The 20,028-nt window shown below is 41.2% G+C and overlaps 1 protein-coding gene across 3 annotated transcripts in view; it reads right to left on the bottom strand.

The window, feature by feature from the left end:
• Window positions 1-20,028, bottom strand: part of slc18a2 (solute carrier family 18 member 2) — a 224,028-nt gene that overhangs the window by 54,547 nt on the left and 149,453 nt on the right. For all 3 annotated transcript variants that reach the window (XM_039737103.1, XM_039737096.1, XM_039737105.1), the window contains exon 11: window positions 7,441-7,519. In XM_039737103.1, the coding sequence (XP_039593037.1) occupies window positions 7,441-7,519 (79 nt within the window). The remainder of the gene's footprint in view (window positions 1-7,440; window positions 7,520-20,028) is intronic.

The raw sequence follows: 20,028 nt of genomic DNA, 5'->3' as shown, positions 1-20,028 counted from the left end.
TGACTGACTGACTCAATGCAGCACAAACTTCATAACAGAGCACAGGTGCTATATAATATGTAGCGTGAGAGATCTCATGTCAGATCTGGAGAAGACTTGCAAAAATCCCTCCACAGCATTCTAAAGGAATACAGTATGGAGGAAACTAGCGGGATCTTTTAATACACACTTTCTGAACTGGCAGTCGCACGACTTTTAATTTAAAAAAAACTATTAATTAAAATTACATAATTAATTTAAAAACTCTGCGTCTTTTCTACAGAAGATTAATGGTTGTAAATGAATATCGATCCATATTTTTCTGTTTCTTACATTACTCAGTACAGGTGCATCTCAATAAATTAGAATATCATCGAAAAGTTAATTTATTTCAGTATTTCTATTCAAAAAGTGAAACTCATATATTCTATAGACACATTATATATACACAGAGTGGTATATTTCAAGAGTTTATTTCTTTTCATTTTGCTGATTGTGGCCTACAAGTAATGAAAACTCAAAATTCAGTATCTCAGAAGATTCAGATATTGTGAAAAAGTTCAATAATGTCGACTCGTGTTGCCGCACTCCACTCAGCTTATTAACCCAACACACCTGCAAAGGGGTCCTGAGCCTTTAAATGGTCTCTCAGTCTGGTTCAGTAGGCCACACAATCATCATGGGGAAGACTGCTGACTTGACGGTTGTTCAGAAGACAGTCATTGAGACCCTCCACAAGGAGGGGAAGCCACAAAAGGTCATTGCTAAAGAAGATGGCTGTTCACAGAGTGCTGTATCCAAGCATATTGATGGAAAGTGGAGTGGAAGGAAAACATGGGGCAGAAAAAGGTGGACAAGCAACAGGGATAATCGCAGCCTTGAGAGGATTGTGAAGCACAGCCCATTCAACAATCTGGAGGAGATTCACAAGGAGTGGACAGCAGCTGGAGTCAGTGCTTCAAGAGCCACCACACACAGACATGTGTATCCGGGACGTGGGCTACAACTGTCACAGCATTCCTTGTGTCGAGCCACTCCTGAACCAGAGACCACGTCGGAAGCGTCTTACCTTTGGCTAAGGTTAACATGGACTGGACTGTTGCTCAGTGGTCCAAAGTCCTCTTTTCAGATGAAGGATCAAAGTCCCAGAGTCTGGAGGAAGAGTGGAGAGGCACAGATTCCAAGTTGCTTGAGGTCCAGTGTGAAGTTTCCACAGTCAGGGACGATTTGGGGAGCCGTGTCATCTGCTGGTGTTGGTCCACTGTGTTTTATCAAGTCCAAAGTCAGCACAGCCATCTAACAGGAAATCTTAGAGCACTTCATTCTTCTCTCTCTGCTGACAAGCTTTGTGGAGATGCTTATTTTGTTTTCAAGCAGGACTTGGCACCTGCCCACACTGCCAAAAGTACCAAATACCTGGTTTAATGACCATGGTGTGTATCACTGGGCTTGATTGGCCAACAAACTCGCCTGACCTAAACAATGTAGAGAATCTATCAAGAGGAAGATGAGTGACCCAACAATGCAGACGAGCTGAAGGCCGCTGTCAAAGCATCCTGGGCATCTATAACACCTCAGCAGTGCCACAGGCTGTTTGCCTCCATGCCACAGTAATTCATGCAAAAGGAGCCCCGACCAAGTATTGAGTGTGCATATGGACATATTTTTCAGTAGGCCAACATTTCTGTTTTAAAAATCATTTTCTTATTGGTCTTGTGTAATATTCAAATTTTTTGAGATACTGAATTTTGAGTTTTCATTACCTGTAGGCCACAATCAGCAAAATGAAAAGAAATAAACGCTTAAAATATATCACTCTGTGTGTAATGAATCTATATAATATAGGAGTTTCCCTTTTTGATTTTAATTACTGAAATAAATTAACTTTTCGATGATATTCGAATTTATTTGGATGCACCGGTAAATATATTTTGTTTGTCTTTCTCCGTGGCATTGACTTAAATATGTTTGATTCAGCATCATGCTATACTCGAGTCCAAATATATATATACCCGCTATATCCTAACTACAGGGGCACTGCTGGAGCCAATCCCAGCCAACACAGGGCACAAGGCAGGGAATAAATCCCGGGCAGGGCGCCAGCCCACCACAGGGCACACACACACACCCCACCAAGCACACACTAGGGACAATTTAGGATCACCAATGCACCTAACCTGCATGTCTTTGGACTGTGGGAGAAAACCGGAGCACCAGGAGGAAACCCACAGACATGAGGAGAACATGCAAACTCCACACAGGGAGGACCTGGGAAGCAAACCTGGGTCTCCTAACTGTGAGGCAGCAGCGCTACCCACTGCACCACCGTGCCGCCCTATAAATATAGGGTTTCAATATTTTTTTAATGACATATGTACTTTTATGTCCATAACAGTCTGAGTGCAGAATTAATTTTCACCATACTAAGTCTGTTCAACCTGTTCATGAGGTGGTCTATGTTAGTCAGTCAGTCATTATCCAGCCCGCTATATTCTAACTACAGGGTCACGGGGGTCTGCTGGACCCAATCCCAGGCAGCACAGGGCGCAAGGCAGGAACAAATCCCGGGCAGGATGCCAGCCCACCACAGGACACACACCCACACACCCGGCACACACTAGGGACAATTTAGGATCGCCAACCCACCTAACCTGCATGTCTTTGGGACTGTGGGAGGAAACCTAACGCAGACACGGGGAGAACAGGTCTACGTCAGTACATAACTTCATTTCATAATCCGCAGCTGACTGCAACAACACTAATCCCCATAGTTAGTCTTGTTAACGTCAGCATGGGATCGTCCTGAGCTCATGGCCCACTGCAGCTGACCTGTGGCCCAAAGCAGCTGGCTTCAGATTTTTCTAATGTAGTCCTTTTTTAATTTATTTATTTAGGACACAAATCAAAGGAGACAAGCAGTTGCCCTTCTTGGTTTGCCTTACTTTCTCAAAGAGAAGCCTACAAATTTTATCAAAGTTTGTCAGGTCAGTAAAATTGGTTTAAGTGGATTTAAATGTAGATAATCATGTTGAGGATTTTGTTCAGCACTTTGCACTATAAAATAAAGTGTTTATAATATCTTCAGCTCTGTAGATTTTGCAGTGCTTGGGTTTTTCGTACATATTATAAACCATGATGACACTTTATAGGCCACATAGCACAAAACCTAAAGATATTCTCTGATAGGGAATCTTTCTTGTCATCCTGTAGGCAACTGATCCAGAAGGCGACATGATTAAAGGAGTCAGTACCGGGATCATCATTATTAAAGAAGGGGAGAAGGGCCTTCTTCCCAAGTGTATGCTGGACGTGGCAATAGTCTTTGAGGAGACCATCACAATGAATGAAATAAGCGATGTTGCCAATGCTTTTGCAGTCCTTATAGGCCATTGTATGCTCTCAACGTTGATTACCCTCGTGAGCTCAGGTACACTTTGGAATTTCTTCAGAAAGTAGTCCTGAAAATAGGAGAGCACTGCTGCAGTGCAAGGATCCACGGACTCAGGAACAAACTCCTTCGTTATTCTGTTTAAGCCATCAAGTGGACTTCAGAGCCCAATGGCCAAAGCATTGTATGGTTCGTGTGGATTTTGTTTTCCCTTGTAGTTGAGTCATCATGTTCTGCGAAGGAAGGTCTAGGGTTTAAGCGCTGATGCCATTCTAAATTTATTTATGAAATAGATCTTCTATACCAAGCTGTTTGTTACTGTTCAAGCTCTTTATGTTCTATGGACCATTTTGGCCAGAATCAGGTTTGACACGTTTTTCAGTCTCATGCTGGGTTGAAATATGTGAAAGAGTTAAGATTTTTTTTTTTTTTTAACTAAATGCACTTTAATGGACCAGTATTTTTTTTTCCTAATTTTGACCTGAGCAGCATAAGGGCTAAAATTTAAGCAATACATACTGTTAGGTTTAAAGAATGTCCATCTTTTGAATTGACAGAATGATTCTTTGTTCCTTCAGCTAAGACTCAAAAGCTCGAGTTGTCAATTTGTACAACTGAAAAAGCCACAACTACAGCAGTAAACCAATGATGGCTGTACTTTTGTTGTGACAAATATTCCGTTCAAATATGCAATTCACAAAATAGAAAAATAAATTTTATTTTTGTAAATTGATTTTGGAATTTGTGGAAATATTGCAAGTCTTTTATTTTTGTAGAGCAAGATTATTGTTTAAAATAAAGATAATTAATTGTATGTAATTGTATTGTTCATTTTTTGATGAACTTCTGTTTAAAATGCGGTGGCAAAACTTTAACTACTATTTGAAGGATAAACGTATTAAAAAATAATAATAATAAGGTAGACAAGGAACTTGTTTCTATGTGTGGTAAGGTGTCCTTAAAACTAGTAACATTAGGTTGAATTGAAATTGACAGTAGTTGAGTCAGCTTAAAATTAGACTTTAAATCAATAGCTGAGAAATCCTCATTACTGTTAGAACAACTTCTTAATATTCATTCATTACAACTAAACATTAATGTTGGCTGCACACATTAGACGTTTGTGGTGAGCTAAATAGAGAATTTGGATCAGATTCATCCAAATAATTATTTTGAGTAAATACAACTACATTACAGTATACCATTGGGTCAACTTTTACTTTGCCTTAAAATCTTACATAAGGTCAGACGGGTAACTCCATTTTTTTTTGTCACATACAATTTTTTTTACAGTGATATGGAGCTGTAAATATTCAGATGTCAAACATACAAAATAAGAGCTGGAAAATAAAAGGACGGGCATTTTAAAAGTGGACTCTGTGAAACAAGCCATATATGAGGAATTCCCAGGAGAAGATAGACAGGCAGATGTGAAAGGCACTATATAATAGATAATGAAGGGCACTAGATAGATAGATATAGAGGGAGGGGGGAACTAAATGATAGATAGATGGATAGAAAAGGGCACTAAATGATAGATAAAGGAAAGGCAGATAGATAGGAAAGGCACTATATAATAGATAGATAAAGGGCACTAAATAATAGACAGACAGACAGATACATAGATAGATAAGGCACTATATAATCAATAGATGTAAAAGGCACTACAGAGATTGATCGTTAGATAAAGAAGGGCACTAAATGATAAAGGAAAGGCAGACAGAGAGGAAAGGCACTATATAATAGATAGATGGAAGTGAAAGGCACTATATAATAGACAGATAAACAGATGTGAAAGGTACTATATAATAGATAGGAAAGGCACTATATAATAGATAGATAGAGGGTTCTAAATAATAGACAGATAAGGCACTATTGGATGGATGGATGGATGGATTTTAAAGACACACTACAACAGATGTATAGATGTGAAATGCAGTACGTAATGAACTGATAGTGAGATGCACCAGGTAATAGTGAAACGTTAGGTTAGCCTGTATGGTCTCTCTTGAGAGACATTTGTCCTGCATGGACATGCTTTCTAACCGCATACATATCACTTACACTAAATACATTACAAAGCATATTTTACACAACTATCCTACATTAAAAATATTTCACCTTGCCTTTCAAAAAAAAAATTTAATTGATAGAGGAACAAATGAAACTTTGTACCTGTTTAAGGTGCCGACTGGTATCCTGCATCTCTTGCTCAAACATAAAGACTTAGTTGGGTCACCCAATTATTTTAAGGCTTTGCCTCCTCGCCATTTACTCAGAAATCTCTTGGAGAGAGGATGGGGGGCTGTATGCCAATTATTTTACCTGTTCTTCAGATCAAAATTTGGAGTTGTGATCCAAGTTTCACAATCAAGTTACCAAAACATATTAGAATACCATAACAGATGAGTGATTCAATATGTACTTTGTAAAATAACAACATAACAGTTTTGTCCACTCCATGGACCCTAAGCCTTCACAGGAAGTGCAGGAATGGACCAACCCCAGAACAAACATATTCCACATGATGGACCCTATGCAGCTGACTATGAAGTAAATATGCAGATACTTGTATTGTGTTACCTTCTCAACTCTCTCTCCATTAATAAGAACTGAACAATGATCACCAACGGACCTTGAGTTTTATTAACATTTAAAATCAAATTATGATCCCCACACCACTGCACAACCTCCTGAATCTCCATGTTGTATTGTGCTAAATCTGAATCTGTCGTCAGCACAGTCAGAATGGCCTTATCATCAGAAAACGTAATATAATTGAGTACTGACACCTAGAATTATTGGAAAAATAGGGGAGCTTACACCACCCTGAGGAGCCCCAGTATGTGTTTCCTGTAAGTCGGAGAGGGTTGGGTTAACTTTCTCCGGTTGCTGCCTGCGAGAAATGCAAAGTACCATTTAATTATATAAGGATTCGCCTTCCTCTCTGCTTATTTAGAATCTGAGGCAACAACGTATTGAGCTGAACTAAACTCCATAAAGTCTAGCGTAAGCAATGGGATTTTCAAGATGTTTCAAAACCAGATGTGTAATGCATCATCAGTACCTCACCATCCTTCTATGCAGATCGGCAGGGATCTAAAAGATGTTGTACTTCCGGCTGTAGGTTCCCTACCATTATGCGTGTAACCCATTTATGCCCCGTGTTCCATTATTGGAATGACAGTCACGTTGTCATTTATATCCTACTGCTCAAGGTCATCGCCGGGCTCCGACTTTTGACGCACGTCTGCTTCCTGGGGGTACACCTTATCACGTCGTGCACAGAGTTAGCCAGTGTGCTGCAGATATTGGTGTGCTGGGATCTCCTCAAGAAGTGATGCGAATTTTCTCACATTTTTGAAGAACCAACCCGAAGACAGGTTGATATAACTTTGGAATGGAATAACATTTGTTTCTCTTCAAATTCTTGTTCCTTATATTTTTCTATGCAACATATGTGAATTTCATGCACAAACTCAAAAATTTCAACCTTAGGCATAAATGGGTTAAATGCCTTCATCATTATGGATTTTAATGCTACAGGTCTAAAATCGTTATTGTACTTTGGACAAGGATTTTTTTTTTTTTGGAACTGGAATAATGGTGGGTTTTTCCATATTGTAGGAATAATGTGTGTGTCAACAGGAAGGCACTATATCATAGATAAGAAAGGCAGTAAATAACAGAAAATGCAATCTATAACTGATAGCAGATTGGACTTGTGAAAAATATATGAAAGACACTATACAACAGATATGTTTGATTTTTTTTAAATGAAATACTAGATGATGGGCACAATATCATAGATATGAAAGGCACTATATGGTGGATCAGATCTTCGCTCAGGTCTTTAAGGGATTTTGGGGTGCTGCCTGTGGCCCCTGTTTGTTTTTTATCTTAGACACCAACTGGCCGCAGACCTTTGCGACATTCGCACTTTCTCTCTCGCTCTCATGTTCGCAGTCCTCTCGGTTGTATTTTGCCCGTCCACAACTTCAGTTTTCCTATTTACTGACCACACTTGACATCACACGAAGCGCGCAGCTTGAAGATCAACAAGGTATACGCACCTTCCCATTTTGTGAGCCAGGACGCCAAAGATGTTGGTTCCAATCAGGTAAGAGATGCTGGCAGGAACAAATGCAACACCTGAAACAAATAAATAAAAGTAAACGACTAACAAGAGCGTGTTATCTCGGCGCCTGTCATCACCAAGTAATAAAGCCGCTAATAACTCTCCGCCACATCTAATACGCGCGTGTCGGCTCCCAGCCCCGATTTCATTTCCTGTCCTTTTCAGCTCGGCTCACGTTTTAATGAGCGGCGCCCACTCGCACAACCTGCCTTTCGTGTCTCTGCCGTGTTCCCTCATAACATCGAGATCTGCACTTCACTGAGTTCAGATAAACTGTCGCCTAATGTATGGGCAGAGAGCGGCGGCAGAGGAAATGAATGCCTGCCAGTCACTTGCGCAAGACCGCACCTAAGAATGAGCGACAAGAAAGATCAGCAGCGACTTCACGTCAGGACTTGGGACATCTTTATCAGGAGCAGCTTCCAAAGAATGGGCGCAGGAGAATCGACAACAAAAAAAAAATCTAACGATCTTTAAAAACAGATAAATACCAAGTAGAAGAGTAGCATCCTTATATATATAATTATATGATGCAAGTCTCTAAGGACGAGTCCGGTGAAAAGCTCATATGACCGGGTGGAAAGAAGATCAAGATTAACTGGAAATCATGGAGCGCTTCGAGCCAAGCAAATATAAAATGCGCTCATCTAAATCAAAATGCTTTTCTTTCTTTTTTTCCTTCTATACAATGTTTAGAGCAGGGGTTCACATTCACGGTCCTGAAGGGCCGCAGTGGCTGTAAACCCAATTGCTTAATAAGAAGCACTTATTGTTCAAGTAACAGTTCTGCTTCACTTTAGTTGTCTCAGTCGTTAGGATATTGAACCCTTATTACTTATTTTAGTCATAGACAGCTGTATTCTTGGTTTTTAATGGCTCCTAATTAAAAATAACATGCAAATGACAAAATAGACCAGCATTTCTCCATTTAGCTTTTTACCATGTGTGCATTTATCATGCACTATACTTGGAAGGAAAGTGAAGAGAAAAAAGTGAAGGACTGAGAATTACTCCTCCATTTTGGCCTTCAAATCATTTGGATGATATCCTTGGAAAGGGGAAGAAAATCTAGGATATGAGATAGACCTGACATGGCAGAGTTACCGCACGAACAACCCATGAAATTAAATTATTGGCAAGAATTGCTTTCTAATTAAGCAGCCTGGTTCGAACAAAAACCTACAGCCACTGTGGCCCGCCAGGACCCCTGGTTTAGAGTTACAAACTTTTGAGACTAGGGACCCCTTAAAAAGGGTTAAAAAAAAAAATACGGATTCCCCACTCTAGGGAAACACCAAACAAATAATTTATTACAACAAAATGCACAAAACTCCTGAAAGTGAAAGACCTTTTCAGGTTGTTTAGATTTAAAACTACATACACCACATTATTTTTCATAGAAATTTGTAGCCCTTTAAAACTCGAGTTACAATTTGGCAATGTATATGATATAATTAAAACTGGATTAAAAAAATCTGTTTTATTATGCATGTTGTTTAAGTTATGTAATTATATTTAGAATGTTTAAAATAAAAAGTAAACGCTAGTATTTTTGTTCAATTAATTTATTTGTATGTATGGGTGGTTGCAGATAAGGCTGTGGTTCAGAGAGCGCCGCGGGCAAGCAGAGGGTATCGAAAAAGTTGTCGACGAGAACATTTAGATTTGAGCTGCTGCCATCATATTTCCTATGGTAATCCTCCAACTAGAAGTTTATTTAACAAAGAGCGGTGAGTGTCGGCTTGCTTCAGCTGGGAACTTGCGATGTGCTATAAGAGCGAAGGAGTCATTTGCCAAGTAACGCCGCTTTCGCAAGCAAGTAAATTATTTTCTTTTTTCTTCTCTATTTAGTTTTGCCAGCTTTGGTTCAATAAGGGGAAATAATTAATTAATTCCTTTATGATTACAGAGAAAGAACTGTTGAGTAAACACTAAAATTGCTTTAAATTTACTTTTGTAGCCATCCATTATCCAACCCGCTATAGCCTAACTACAGGGTCACGGGGGTGTGCCGGGACCAATCCCAGGCAACACAGGGTGCACGGCTGTTTAGGGGGCGCGCGCGCGCGCGCGCACACACACACAAAAGGGAAAATTCAGAATCGCCAATGCAGCAAACCTGCAAGTCTTTGGACTGTGGGAGGAAACCTTTGAAGAACCCGGGGGGAACCCACGAAGACACGTGGAGAACATGCAGCTGCGCCACTGTGCCGCCCATTGCATGGGATGTATATATGTAAATAATAGTTCATGCATTTAAATTAAACAATTGAGCACTCGTGTGTTTTTGACAATAGTTGGCTTCGCAATAAAATGCAAAAGAGGACAGCGCTTTAGCTTGTTATTAAATGTGTTTAGTAACGAAGGGAGCTACAATTTCAATGATCATGAACTTGGTAAGTCGAATGTGCTTCTCTCGGATTGCATAGCTTCTCACTTCTGGGAGTGATGGATGATGAGCAGACCCAGAGATCTCCCACAAGTAGATGTCCTGTGCTTTGTCTTGATAGCAGTCAGTGCTGAGAATAAGGACCCCCAAAACCATACTCTGCATAAATGGTATTATATTTTCCTTTCGTAGACAAAGCAGGCTTATTTTTTCACTTGACCGAGTAGACGATTGCCTCAAGAATCTATCTGTTACTTCAAAGGTTTTTTTGTTTCCTTTTTAGTTTTCCAAATAGCTAACGAACGTCAGTGCGACTGCGCAGAGTAGAGTAACGACAGTAGCGTATACAAAATGAGAGATGCGAGGTTTCCCAATGATTTTTATTGGCTCAGAACATTATGGAAGTGACTGACACAAATGTAAAATTGTGTGTTTAAAAGCTCCTGTTTGGTGCACCCCTGCTCGGCTTGTTTTTAAAAAGGTCAGCCTTCCAGATTTACCGTATCGTAAATCGGGTTTTGATTGGCTGTCGGTAAGCGGGGGATTGTGGGATATGTTGACGCCGCCGCTCGCACACGCTGCCGAGCTGTCGGGAAAGTTTGTACCTTGTCTAACGCTTCTTTGCTTTGTTTAATAAATGACATTAGTGTTTTATAATCTAATCGGATGTCTCGTGGTAGCTATTGAAAATAAGCGCAACGGAGAATAAAGGAGACGAGAATAACCAGATCTTTGGCACGAACAGTACACTCTTAAAAATAAAGGTGCCAGAGGGTAACCATTTTTGGTGTCCGAAAGACCCGTCCACATGGTGTTTCCAGAAGGAGCCTTTATTTATTTCGATCCGTAACAGGCACCTAACAGTAAATAACCATGAAAAGATGGCAACGGATATGTGAAATAGCCATGGCTCATGATTTTAAAAGACCTCTTGCCACATACAATAACTCGGGCTTAGTCCAGTTTTTCTTAATCGTGACCTGGTAGGTAGCCAACCATGCGTTAAAAATGTTTGTTTTGTACACAACTAAGAATAAACAACCAACTTCATATGCAAAGAACCCTTCCCAGAATGAAATGGTGCTTTGTCAAGCGTTGGAGCTACAAAGAACCCACGCGACCCAGTAAAGAACCATAAAATGTCATTAAGGAACTAAAGGCACCACAGTGCTTGGCACTATAAAAAATAAATGTCTATATAATTGCAAATATAACAAGGCTAAAATCTCATTTATTAACAACAACACAGGAATTTATGAGAAAATTGGCCTGCAAGTGCCTCTTATTGTGGATGCTGAACAGTAATGTACTTAGGCAGTCGAGTGGAGGTCACGCTACGCATGTCATAAAGAGATACTCCATCCTAAAATGATTTTTTTTTTACTTTGTCACTCATCCAATGTAGTTTGTAGTGATGTCTGTTTATGAAGAATGAACATAAAAATTGTTAGAACAGGACCTGGGGCCTCATGTATAAACGTTGCGTAAGAACTTTTCCACGTTCAAATCGCGATGTATAAAACCTACACTTGGCGTAAAGCCACGCACTTTTCCACGATACCTCATACCTTGTCGTACACAAGTTCTCCACTCGGTTTTGCAGACTGGCAGCACCCAGCGTCAAAGCAGTGCTACTGTTCCTGTGTGGTTACTCTTTAATTTTCCTGACGCAGCTTTATAAATACACTGAAACTAACCGCATATTGTTTATTAGTGTAACGCATCTGATTGTAATTAACTCGTAACAATATAATGGTCCAGGGAACAGCCATAGTATTCCAAATACCAGAACTGCTTTAGTGTTTTAGTTTAGTGTACTCTCACTTCTCCTTCTTCTTCTTCTTTCAGCTCCTCCCGTTAGGAGTTGCCACAGCGGATCATCTTTTTCCATATTACTCTCACTGCACCACTCAGAGTATTTATATCACTGTATCTGAGTGTGAATCACAGCAGCAGCTGATCGGAAAGAGAATTATCGGTATACGGCTTTAAGGACACGCTGTCTCAGCCACTGCAAAACGTTTCAAAGCAATTCCTGTACGGACCTCGCGGTTCAGAAACAGTTTCATCCCAAGAACTATAAACGCACTCAATCAATTGCTCCTTGTAGAACTGTTTGTACTTATAAGTACAATCACCACACTGTAAACTTGCGATACAGTTATAATATCGCACAACCTGAGCCACTTTATAAAGCGCGTATTTACATATAATGATGATATCATTTTTAAAATGAAATGCAGCAAAATATGTTTATTATATTATACAGATAAAACTTTAACTTCATTTAAATAATCCATATTCTTCACTGGGAGTGTCGTGAAGGATAGAATAATTTAAACATGTACTACGAAGACATTTCAATGTTCCTTAAACGTTTTGAAGAATCGGCTCTAAGCTTACAGATGGCTTAACTTCTATTACAGAGCTGATTGTGTGGCGATCGGTTACTTGGAGAAAGAAAAGCAAGGACTGCAGTGGCGGCTACGCCAATATATATTGAATATAAAACAGAAAGAGAAAATAACAACACAGCTAAAAACGCGGTGACAAATTTCAGCCAAAGTTAAATGCTTGTGTCATGAGCACGAGGCGGCTATGCAGTGTCTGCAATGGACGAGGCCATCCACCGTGCATAAGGTAACATATTGACATTGGCGGGCGAAGGAGCCACCGATTCTTCCTCTGCCCAGTGCCACCACAAGCCTAGAGCCGCCCCGAGTACTGCTGCAATAAATTATTTCATCGAAGGTCGCACACAATCACTGCGCCGTGAAACTCATGTTTAATAACGTGCTTTAACTCCTATCATCATGAAAATGATATCACGTATACATCTCAGTATTTTAGTTATTCAGAGAGCTGTAATATCACAAATGTAATGGACTCTGTGTCCAGTTGGAGGAAGAGAGCCGGTTTAAGAAGCAAGTAGTGATTCACACACATAGGCACATAGAAGATCAAATACAAAACAAAGCATTTAACGTGCTACTTTAATTACGATGTGATTTGAGAAACTGGTTAATTAAACGATTTTAAGATGAAGTTTATGATGTTCTACTTTAATGACAAAATAAACTACGTGATTAAAGTGGAAATGTCGAGATTGAAGTTGACATTTCGTGCTTTTTCCCCACTGTGTGCCTTTTTTTCTCTGTACCCTAATAAGCTTTCATATGACACTCAGACGGTGGGCTTACAACTCGGCTTTTCACGGCGACTTTGATATGTGACTTCTTTTTTATTTCCGGCACTGTGCGATTTTGTGAATGTGAGCTTTCAAGTTTCTCCAACACGCTATGTCACTCGATCAACTTCATTTTGTTGATTATACCACAGTTTATTTGAACAAATAGTATGTTTTTCCTTTGCCTCCACTTGGTATTCGCTGAAATTCTTATATTTTCCCCTGTGCTTTTCCCATTGTCTTTTCACAGAAGGCTGAGCTTAAGGGCGATTTATATTGATTTGAATATTCAAAGAGGCGTAATTCTGGGAGGATTTGGGGCGTTACATAATGCGCATGCACGAGCGTTACTTTTCACGCTGATCGGGATTTATGCAGAGGAAGAACATGGAAGTCGGAGTACGCACAGATTCCTGCATCTGGATCTTTCTGTGTGTAAGCACATTTTGGCTTTTGTGCTTACGCCATGTTATAGTGCGAGTTCTACGCACGGCGTTATACATGAGGCCCCTGGTGTTGACCAATAGTGGATAATCGCAAACAATATCAAAAATGTTCATGACAAAAAAAAACTGACATTACTCATGCCTAATAATCCACATAAATAGGTCCACTACATTAAAAACATGTGTTTCTTGCTAAAATATTGTTAACTTAAGAACTCCAGGAAAGGAGAGTAGTCCACAAATAGGAAGCCCCTTCACGGGGGAGGGGGGGGTGTCATGCTTGTGAATTAAATAACTGCCCCCCACCGCCCCCTTCATTTAGATAGATATATTAGTCAAGAGTCCGGTCTTCAATTCTCAAATGTGTCACATAAGCCATCTGTCAGTTGTGTACTCCAATCACATATTGTTCTAGGAGTGAGGACTGATCAATTACGTGAGGTAGAATGCCTAGAGTGGGCTTGGCGGTCTCATGGCATGGAATCCCTACAGATTTTATTTTTTCTCCAGCCGCCTGGAGTTTATTTTGTTTTTTCTGTCCTCCCTGGCCATCGGACCTTACTTTTAGTCTATGTTAATTAGCGTTCACAGATTTTAATTCTTAGTCTTTTTCTCTTTCTTCATCATGTAAAGCACTTTGAGCTACAGTACTTGTATGAAAATGTGCTATAGAAATAAATGTTGTTATTAACTGTTTCACTTGTGCACAACAGCACTACAATAAAAGGGAATTGAGCTTTTGAATTGAAAACTCACCTCTCTATTTGTTGTTCATTAAGTTAGTAGTTCAGTACTTTCAGGTTTTTTAATTGGCAGTTTGAAACTGTGGCACTGAATTGATGTTTAGTGTCCTGAAGCACCACAAATACGCCCAAATACAACACATACTTTCCACCTGATAAGGTTTTCACACGCCTTTCTTTAATTTTTAAACTCTAGTTGCAAACGTCTCTGTGGCCACACGCTGCTCAATGTTCACATGAAGGAGATGGTAGCCAATGAATGAGGAACTACTGGGCGGGACTCCAGGCTAATGAATGAGGAGGAGGCGGGGCTTCACTTTTCTTTTTTCTGACCAATGCTGTTTCTCCTGTCTGTGGCTCACCAGCATCTAGGACTTGTAGCCAACAAATTATCCAGCAGACGTATGTCAGGAAACACATAGCTAAGGTAATACGCCTTTATAGTGCCCCACTGTTGCTGCTCTTTTTATCTTTAAGCCAAGTCAGACATTATTTTTATAATTCTATTACTTAGAGCCTTTCCTATCTATCTATCTTGTGAGCAGTGGGAGGTACTGCAGCCGCCCAATCCTCAGACACAGTAAAGCATACTTTATGCTTAAATAAATTTTTTTATTGAACCCCATCACCTTCTCTACTAGAATCACAACCAAAAAAAAAAAAAATACACACCAAGCACAGTTCTCCTTCCTCCTCCAAGAGCGTCGATCACTGCCTCATGACTGTGACTTCTCGTTGTGTGGCCAGTATATTCTTTTGAGTAACCCCCTTAAGTACTTCCAGTGTTCAACAGCATTTGCAGGTAAGGTTGGAGCCCAACAAAGTAGGACTCACCAGTCCTCCCAGCGGCACCCATCGAACCCAATAGGGCTGAGCTGACAAACTGCAATTCCCGTGTTGCCCTGTGGGAATCCGTAGAGATGCTGTAACCTAAGGGGGGACTGCCATCTAGCACCCTGGGGGAGACCGTTCTATGCAAGTTTTCTCGCCCTGCCCTTCCATGCTGTGGGGGTCATAGCTGCGTAAGGTTCCAGGGTGGCACCCTTCACACTGTCTATCAATCTGTCTATTTAATAGTGCCTTTCATATCTATCTATCATAGTACTAGGGTGTTGTACCGTGTTAGCCATTATGAATGTAGTGAGCAGTCAAGTAAAATTACACCTTTTATTGGCTAACTAAAAGATTACAATATGCAAGCTTGAGGCAACACAGGCCCCTTCTTCAGGAAACATGTAATCTACATGACACAAGATTTATCATATAGTGCCTTACACATCTGTTTATCTATCCATCCATTTTTGTAGTGCCTTTCAAACGCAAATATCACCAGTTTCTTTGCAGCCTTTGTCAATTTTCGTAAATTGTTCGACTCAGTTGACATTCTGAGGGTTCACGAGATTCCCTCGAGGTTGCTGGATATCATGGCTGGCCTGTACACTGGTACTGTGAGTGAAGGCAGAACTTCTGTGTTTTTCCCAGTTGATTCTGAGGTTCATCAGGGGTCTGTTTTTGCTCCTACTCTGTTCAACGCTTGTATGGACTGGGTGTTGGGCAGGGTCATGGGGTCCAGTGGCTGTGGGGCATCTGTTGGTGAAGAAAGATTCACGGATCTTGACTTTGCTAACGATGCTGTGATCTTCGCGAAGTCAATGGAGGCTCTGATCGGGGCCCTCAAGAGACTGAGCTAGGAGTCTTGAGTGTCTGGGCTTGTGAGTGTCCTGATAAAAACCAACATCCAGGCCTTTAATGACCTCTTGGGCACGGCCATCAGCAGTGTGTCTGTCTGCAGAGAGAGTGTCGACCTCATTGAGAGGTTTACTTACCTCGGCCATGACATTCACGTCTCTGGTGACTCTTCCTATGAAGTCAGTAGACGGATTGGGAGAGCAGGGGGAGGGGGTCATGAGGTCACTGGAAAGGGGTGTGTGGCTCTCCCGATATCTGCAAAAGGACGAAGGTTCAAGTCTTTAGAGTCCTGGTGCTTCCTGTCTTGCTATATGATTGTGAGTCATGGAAGCTATCCAACGACCTGAGATGATGACTGGTCTCTCCGAAAAATCCTTGGGTACTGCTAGTTTGACTTTGTGTTGCTCATGGAGTCCCAAATGAGGCACATTACCTGCATTGTGAGGTGTCAGTACGGCACTACGACCATGTGGCGCATGTTCCCGAGGGTGATCCGGCTTGTAAGATCCTCATTGTTGGGGACCCGAGTGGCTGGACCAGGCCAAGGGGTCGCCCACGTAACACCTGGCTGTGGCAGATAGAGGGTCATTTCCAGAAGGTGGGACTGGACCGTGTGTCTGCCTGGGAGGTTGCCAACCAGGATCCCGAGTTGTTTCGTCATGTAGTTGGTGCGACAACACACTGTACCGATGCATGCTCCCCAACTTCACTTGACTTTCAGATTTATCTATTATCACACAAGTGCATCTGTAGATTGCCCCCCATGTAAAACATGTAACCCTACCCTTGGCCAAGAAGAGGCGCTCATGCTAACTTTCTCCTCTTTTTTTTCCTCTGTAGCAGCAAGACCACCCCTGGCAAGGGCAATTGGCTCCGCCCCTTCCTGTCTTCCAGCTTCAAAGCCTTCCACTGCCAGAAAGAGACAATCAGTTTTGACTTGACTGAGCTGAAGGATGGAGTTCAGAGGTCCTTAAAGAATTTTGCTGGAACAGATTGGCTTATTTTGTTTGCAACGTTTTGTAACAGAGGTATGCATAGCTGCCCTATTTGTTTAATTCTGAAATGTAATTAAAGAGGGATGATCGGCTTGGTGCCCCAGGACCTGCAGTACCTTATTTAGCCACACTGCCTATCCATTTTAAAGTGCCTAGATCTATCAATCTAAACTTAATTCTTATTTCAGTGTACTCCCCTTTTATTCATAAGGATATTTTCAGGAAATGATTTCTTTAACGATATTGTAGCAAACATCCTTCTGGATTTTGGCATTGCAATCATATGACTGGGTAACTGACATGCAGATTATGCCAGTGTTTCCCAGCCTTTCTGGTGTCATGACCCACTTTTTCCCCCCATTTACTCTAAGAGTCTTTGTGACCCCTTCACAGGAGGAGCCAACTGTGCACATTTGTAAAAGTTGGGGGGGGGGGAATGGGGGACAATCAGCCATGACACATTTCGTGATCCTCTCCCGACCCGCTACCATTATAAATAACAGCAACTCGCAACCCGAAAGGCATCAGCCCACGACCTAAAAGTTGTTCGTGACCCACTGGTTGAGAAACACAGGATTATGGGACACAAGTAATCTGAGATTTTGTTTTCTTGCACCGTTTGATATTGGTTACTGTTGGTCCCCATTGTCACGGATTGTATTAAGGCCGGTTTATACTTCATGCTCAGAACGCGTAAGCGCCCGCATCATGGCTGCCACGCATTCCCAGCGTTCATTTCACGTGTCCTCTGAGCAGGTCCTCAGAAATTAACGCGACGCGAGTTGCAGTACCAGCAAAAAGTCGGGGGGCGCAGTGTGCTAAAAGTCGGAACGTGACGTCAGTCTCTGTTTACTATCTACATGTGACAGAAAGCATTCATCCCGTAGGATCTGCATAAAGGCTTCGATATGGTGAAGCAAAATGCCGACATACAGATGCATTCGTGCTGCTTTTATATTCAAGCGTCACATATTCCCGAATGTAATGACACGATCGATACATTTTAAAAGTCTCACATACCATCTTTTGTGCCGTCTTTTTTTTTTTTTTTTTTGCAACATCACAACAGCAACATAATGTATAGCACTGTATTTGAGCCACTGAGAAAAAAAAAGGACACGGTGAAAACGTGTATTTTGTAATTAAAGTGGAAATTTCGGCTTTAATCTCAAAATGTCCACTTTAACCTCGTAGTTTACTTTATCATTAAAGCAGGCCGTCGTAAACGTCATCCCAGTTTTTAATCGCTACGAGCTTCTTGGACCTGACAACAGTGGCAAGCAGCAATAGATCACCACACAGAACAAATTAAATGTATGATATTCCAACTCTCTGCACATTTAGAATCTTTAGATGTGTACTTGATATCACTTTCATGATAAAATGCATTAAAGTGTGTATGTTACATTTTACATATAATTTCATTTAAATAATGAATACTGTTAATAATTACACACATGGGGGTGACACGGTGGTGGAGCGATAGCACTGCTGTCTCTCAGGGAGTTATGTTGCTGGTATTTCCTGCTGGTATTCCACACTGTGCTTTGGTTTCCTTCCAAAGATATGCAGATTTGGGGATTTGGTGCCGCTAAAATGACGCTAGTGTATGTGTGCTTGTATTCACCTTGCGATGAGCTGAGGCCTCGTCCAGGGATTGTTTCTCACTCGTGCCCAATGCTTCCTGGAATGGACACATCCCTGGATTGATGGCTTTAATCAATAAACATAATTTTTAGAGATATTGCGGTAAGGTGTCACCAGGATTTAATGAGTGTTCTAGGCAATTCACAACACAGAGAAGCCGAACATGTTCTCACCGTGATGATATCTCGCACTGCCACCTGGTGGATTCCTCCAGATTTACGTAAAGTACGCGCGCAAGTATAAACACTACAACACTTGCGTAGCAGGAGCGTCCACTACTCCGGCCTTAGAAGTTTTTCAGACCTAAGATTAACAATTGTTCTTGGCCATAACTGTAGATAATGACAAGCAAAACAGCAGGGTTTCATTTTTGCCTGCGTTTTTAGGTAATGGTCCCTGAAAATAATTGCACGTGCAATTTTTACAATGTCAAAAAATTTGATTTTGTGAATTTCAAAGTTTTTTTCAGAAATATCGCATGCTAAGGGTTACTCCACAGGTGACTCTCCTTGGCCGTCATCTAGTACCACCACCCCATGGGGCTCCACACGCCATCATTGCACTGCTGCCTGCCAGTCCCGTCTCACACCACTCCATTAGAGTCCGAGCTAATGCCATGGATAACACCATCTGTATCAGCCAATCCAAGCCATGATCCTTCCGGAAGGCTCACTAGCAGGCACACACTCATGTCAATCAAGTTTAGCAAGGGGCACTCTAGCTGTGCCCCACTTTACACGCTCTGCTCCATAGTAAATCATGTCAAGCTTTTGAATGTGAAAAAAAAAAAAAAGGTTACAGATGAGATGAAAGTACAGTGGGAACCTCGGGTCATGAACGTCTCTGAACACGTACAAATCGGGTTACAACCAAAAAGTTCACCAAACTTTTGTATCTGTTCACGACCACACACTCAGGAGATGAACAGGCCAGTTTCCCTTCTGGTTCGTACGCGCCGATGATTTCCGCACGTGTTCAGTCTCTCCCTGTGCATTCGCTGTGAACTTTTTGTGCTCTATTTCGTTTCCCTTCCGGTTCGTATGCGCCGGTGATTTACGCACGTGTTCAGTCTCTTCCTGTACAGTACTCATGTCAAGAGGCCAGTTTTAAATAATCACAGTGCTTGCAGCTTAGCGAGGGGGCATGGTGGTTGATTGCTAAACTCTTTCACTAGGATAGATTTACCTGATTTACAAAAAATAATCTCTCAATTAAAATCCTCCACCTGCATCCTTGATCCAATTCCAACAATGTTTTTCAAAGTATCATCGGGCGTGCTAATTGACAATATTCTTGACATAGTAAATTCGTCATTAGATACGGGGGTCTTTCCAGACTGTCTTAAGACTGCTGTAGTTAAACCCCTTCTTAAGAAACATAATCTTGACCCCTCGGCTCTTGAAAATTTTAGACCCATCTCTAACCTG

Source organism: Polypterus senegalus, chromosome 1 (assembly GCF_016835505.1).
Source record: "Polypterus senegalus isolate Bchr_013 chromosome 1, ASM1683550v1, whole genome shotgun sequence".
Taxonomy (NCBI): Eukaryota; Metazoa; Chordata; class Cladistia; order Polypteriformes; family Polypteridae; genus Polypterus; species Polypterus senegalus.
This window is presented reverse-complemented; position numbering and strand designations above follow the sequence as displayed.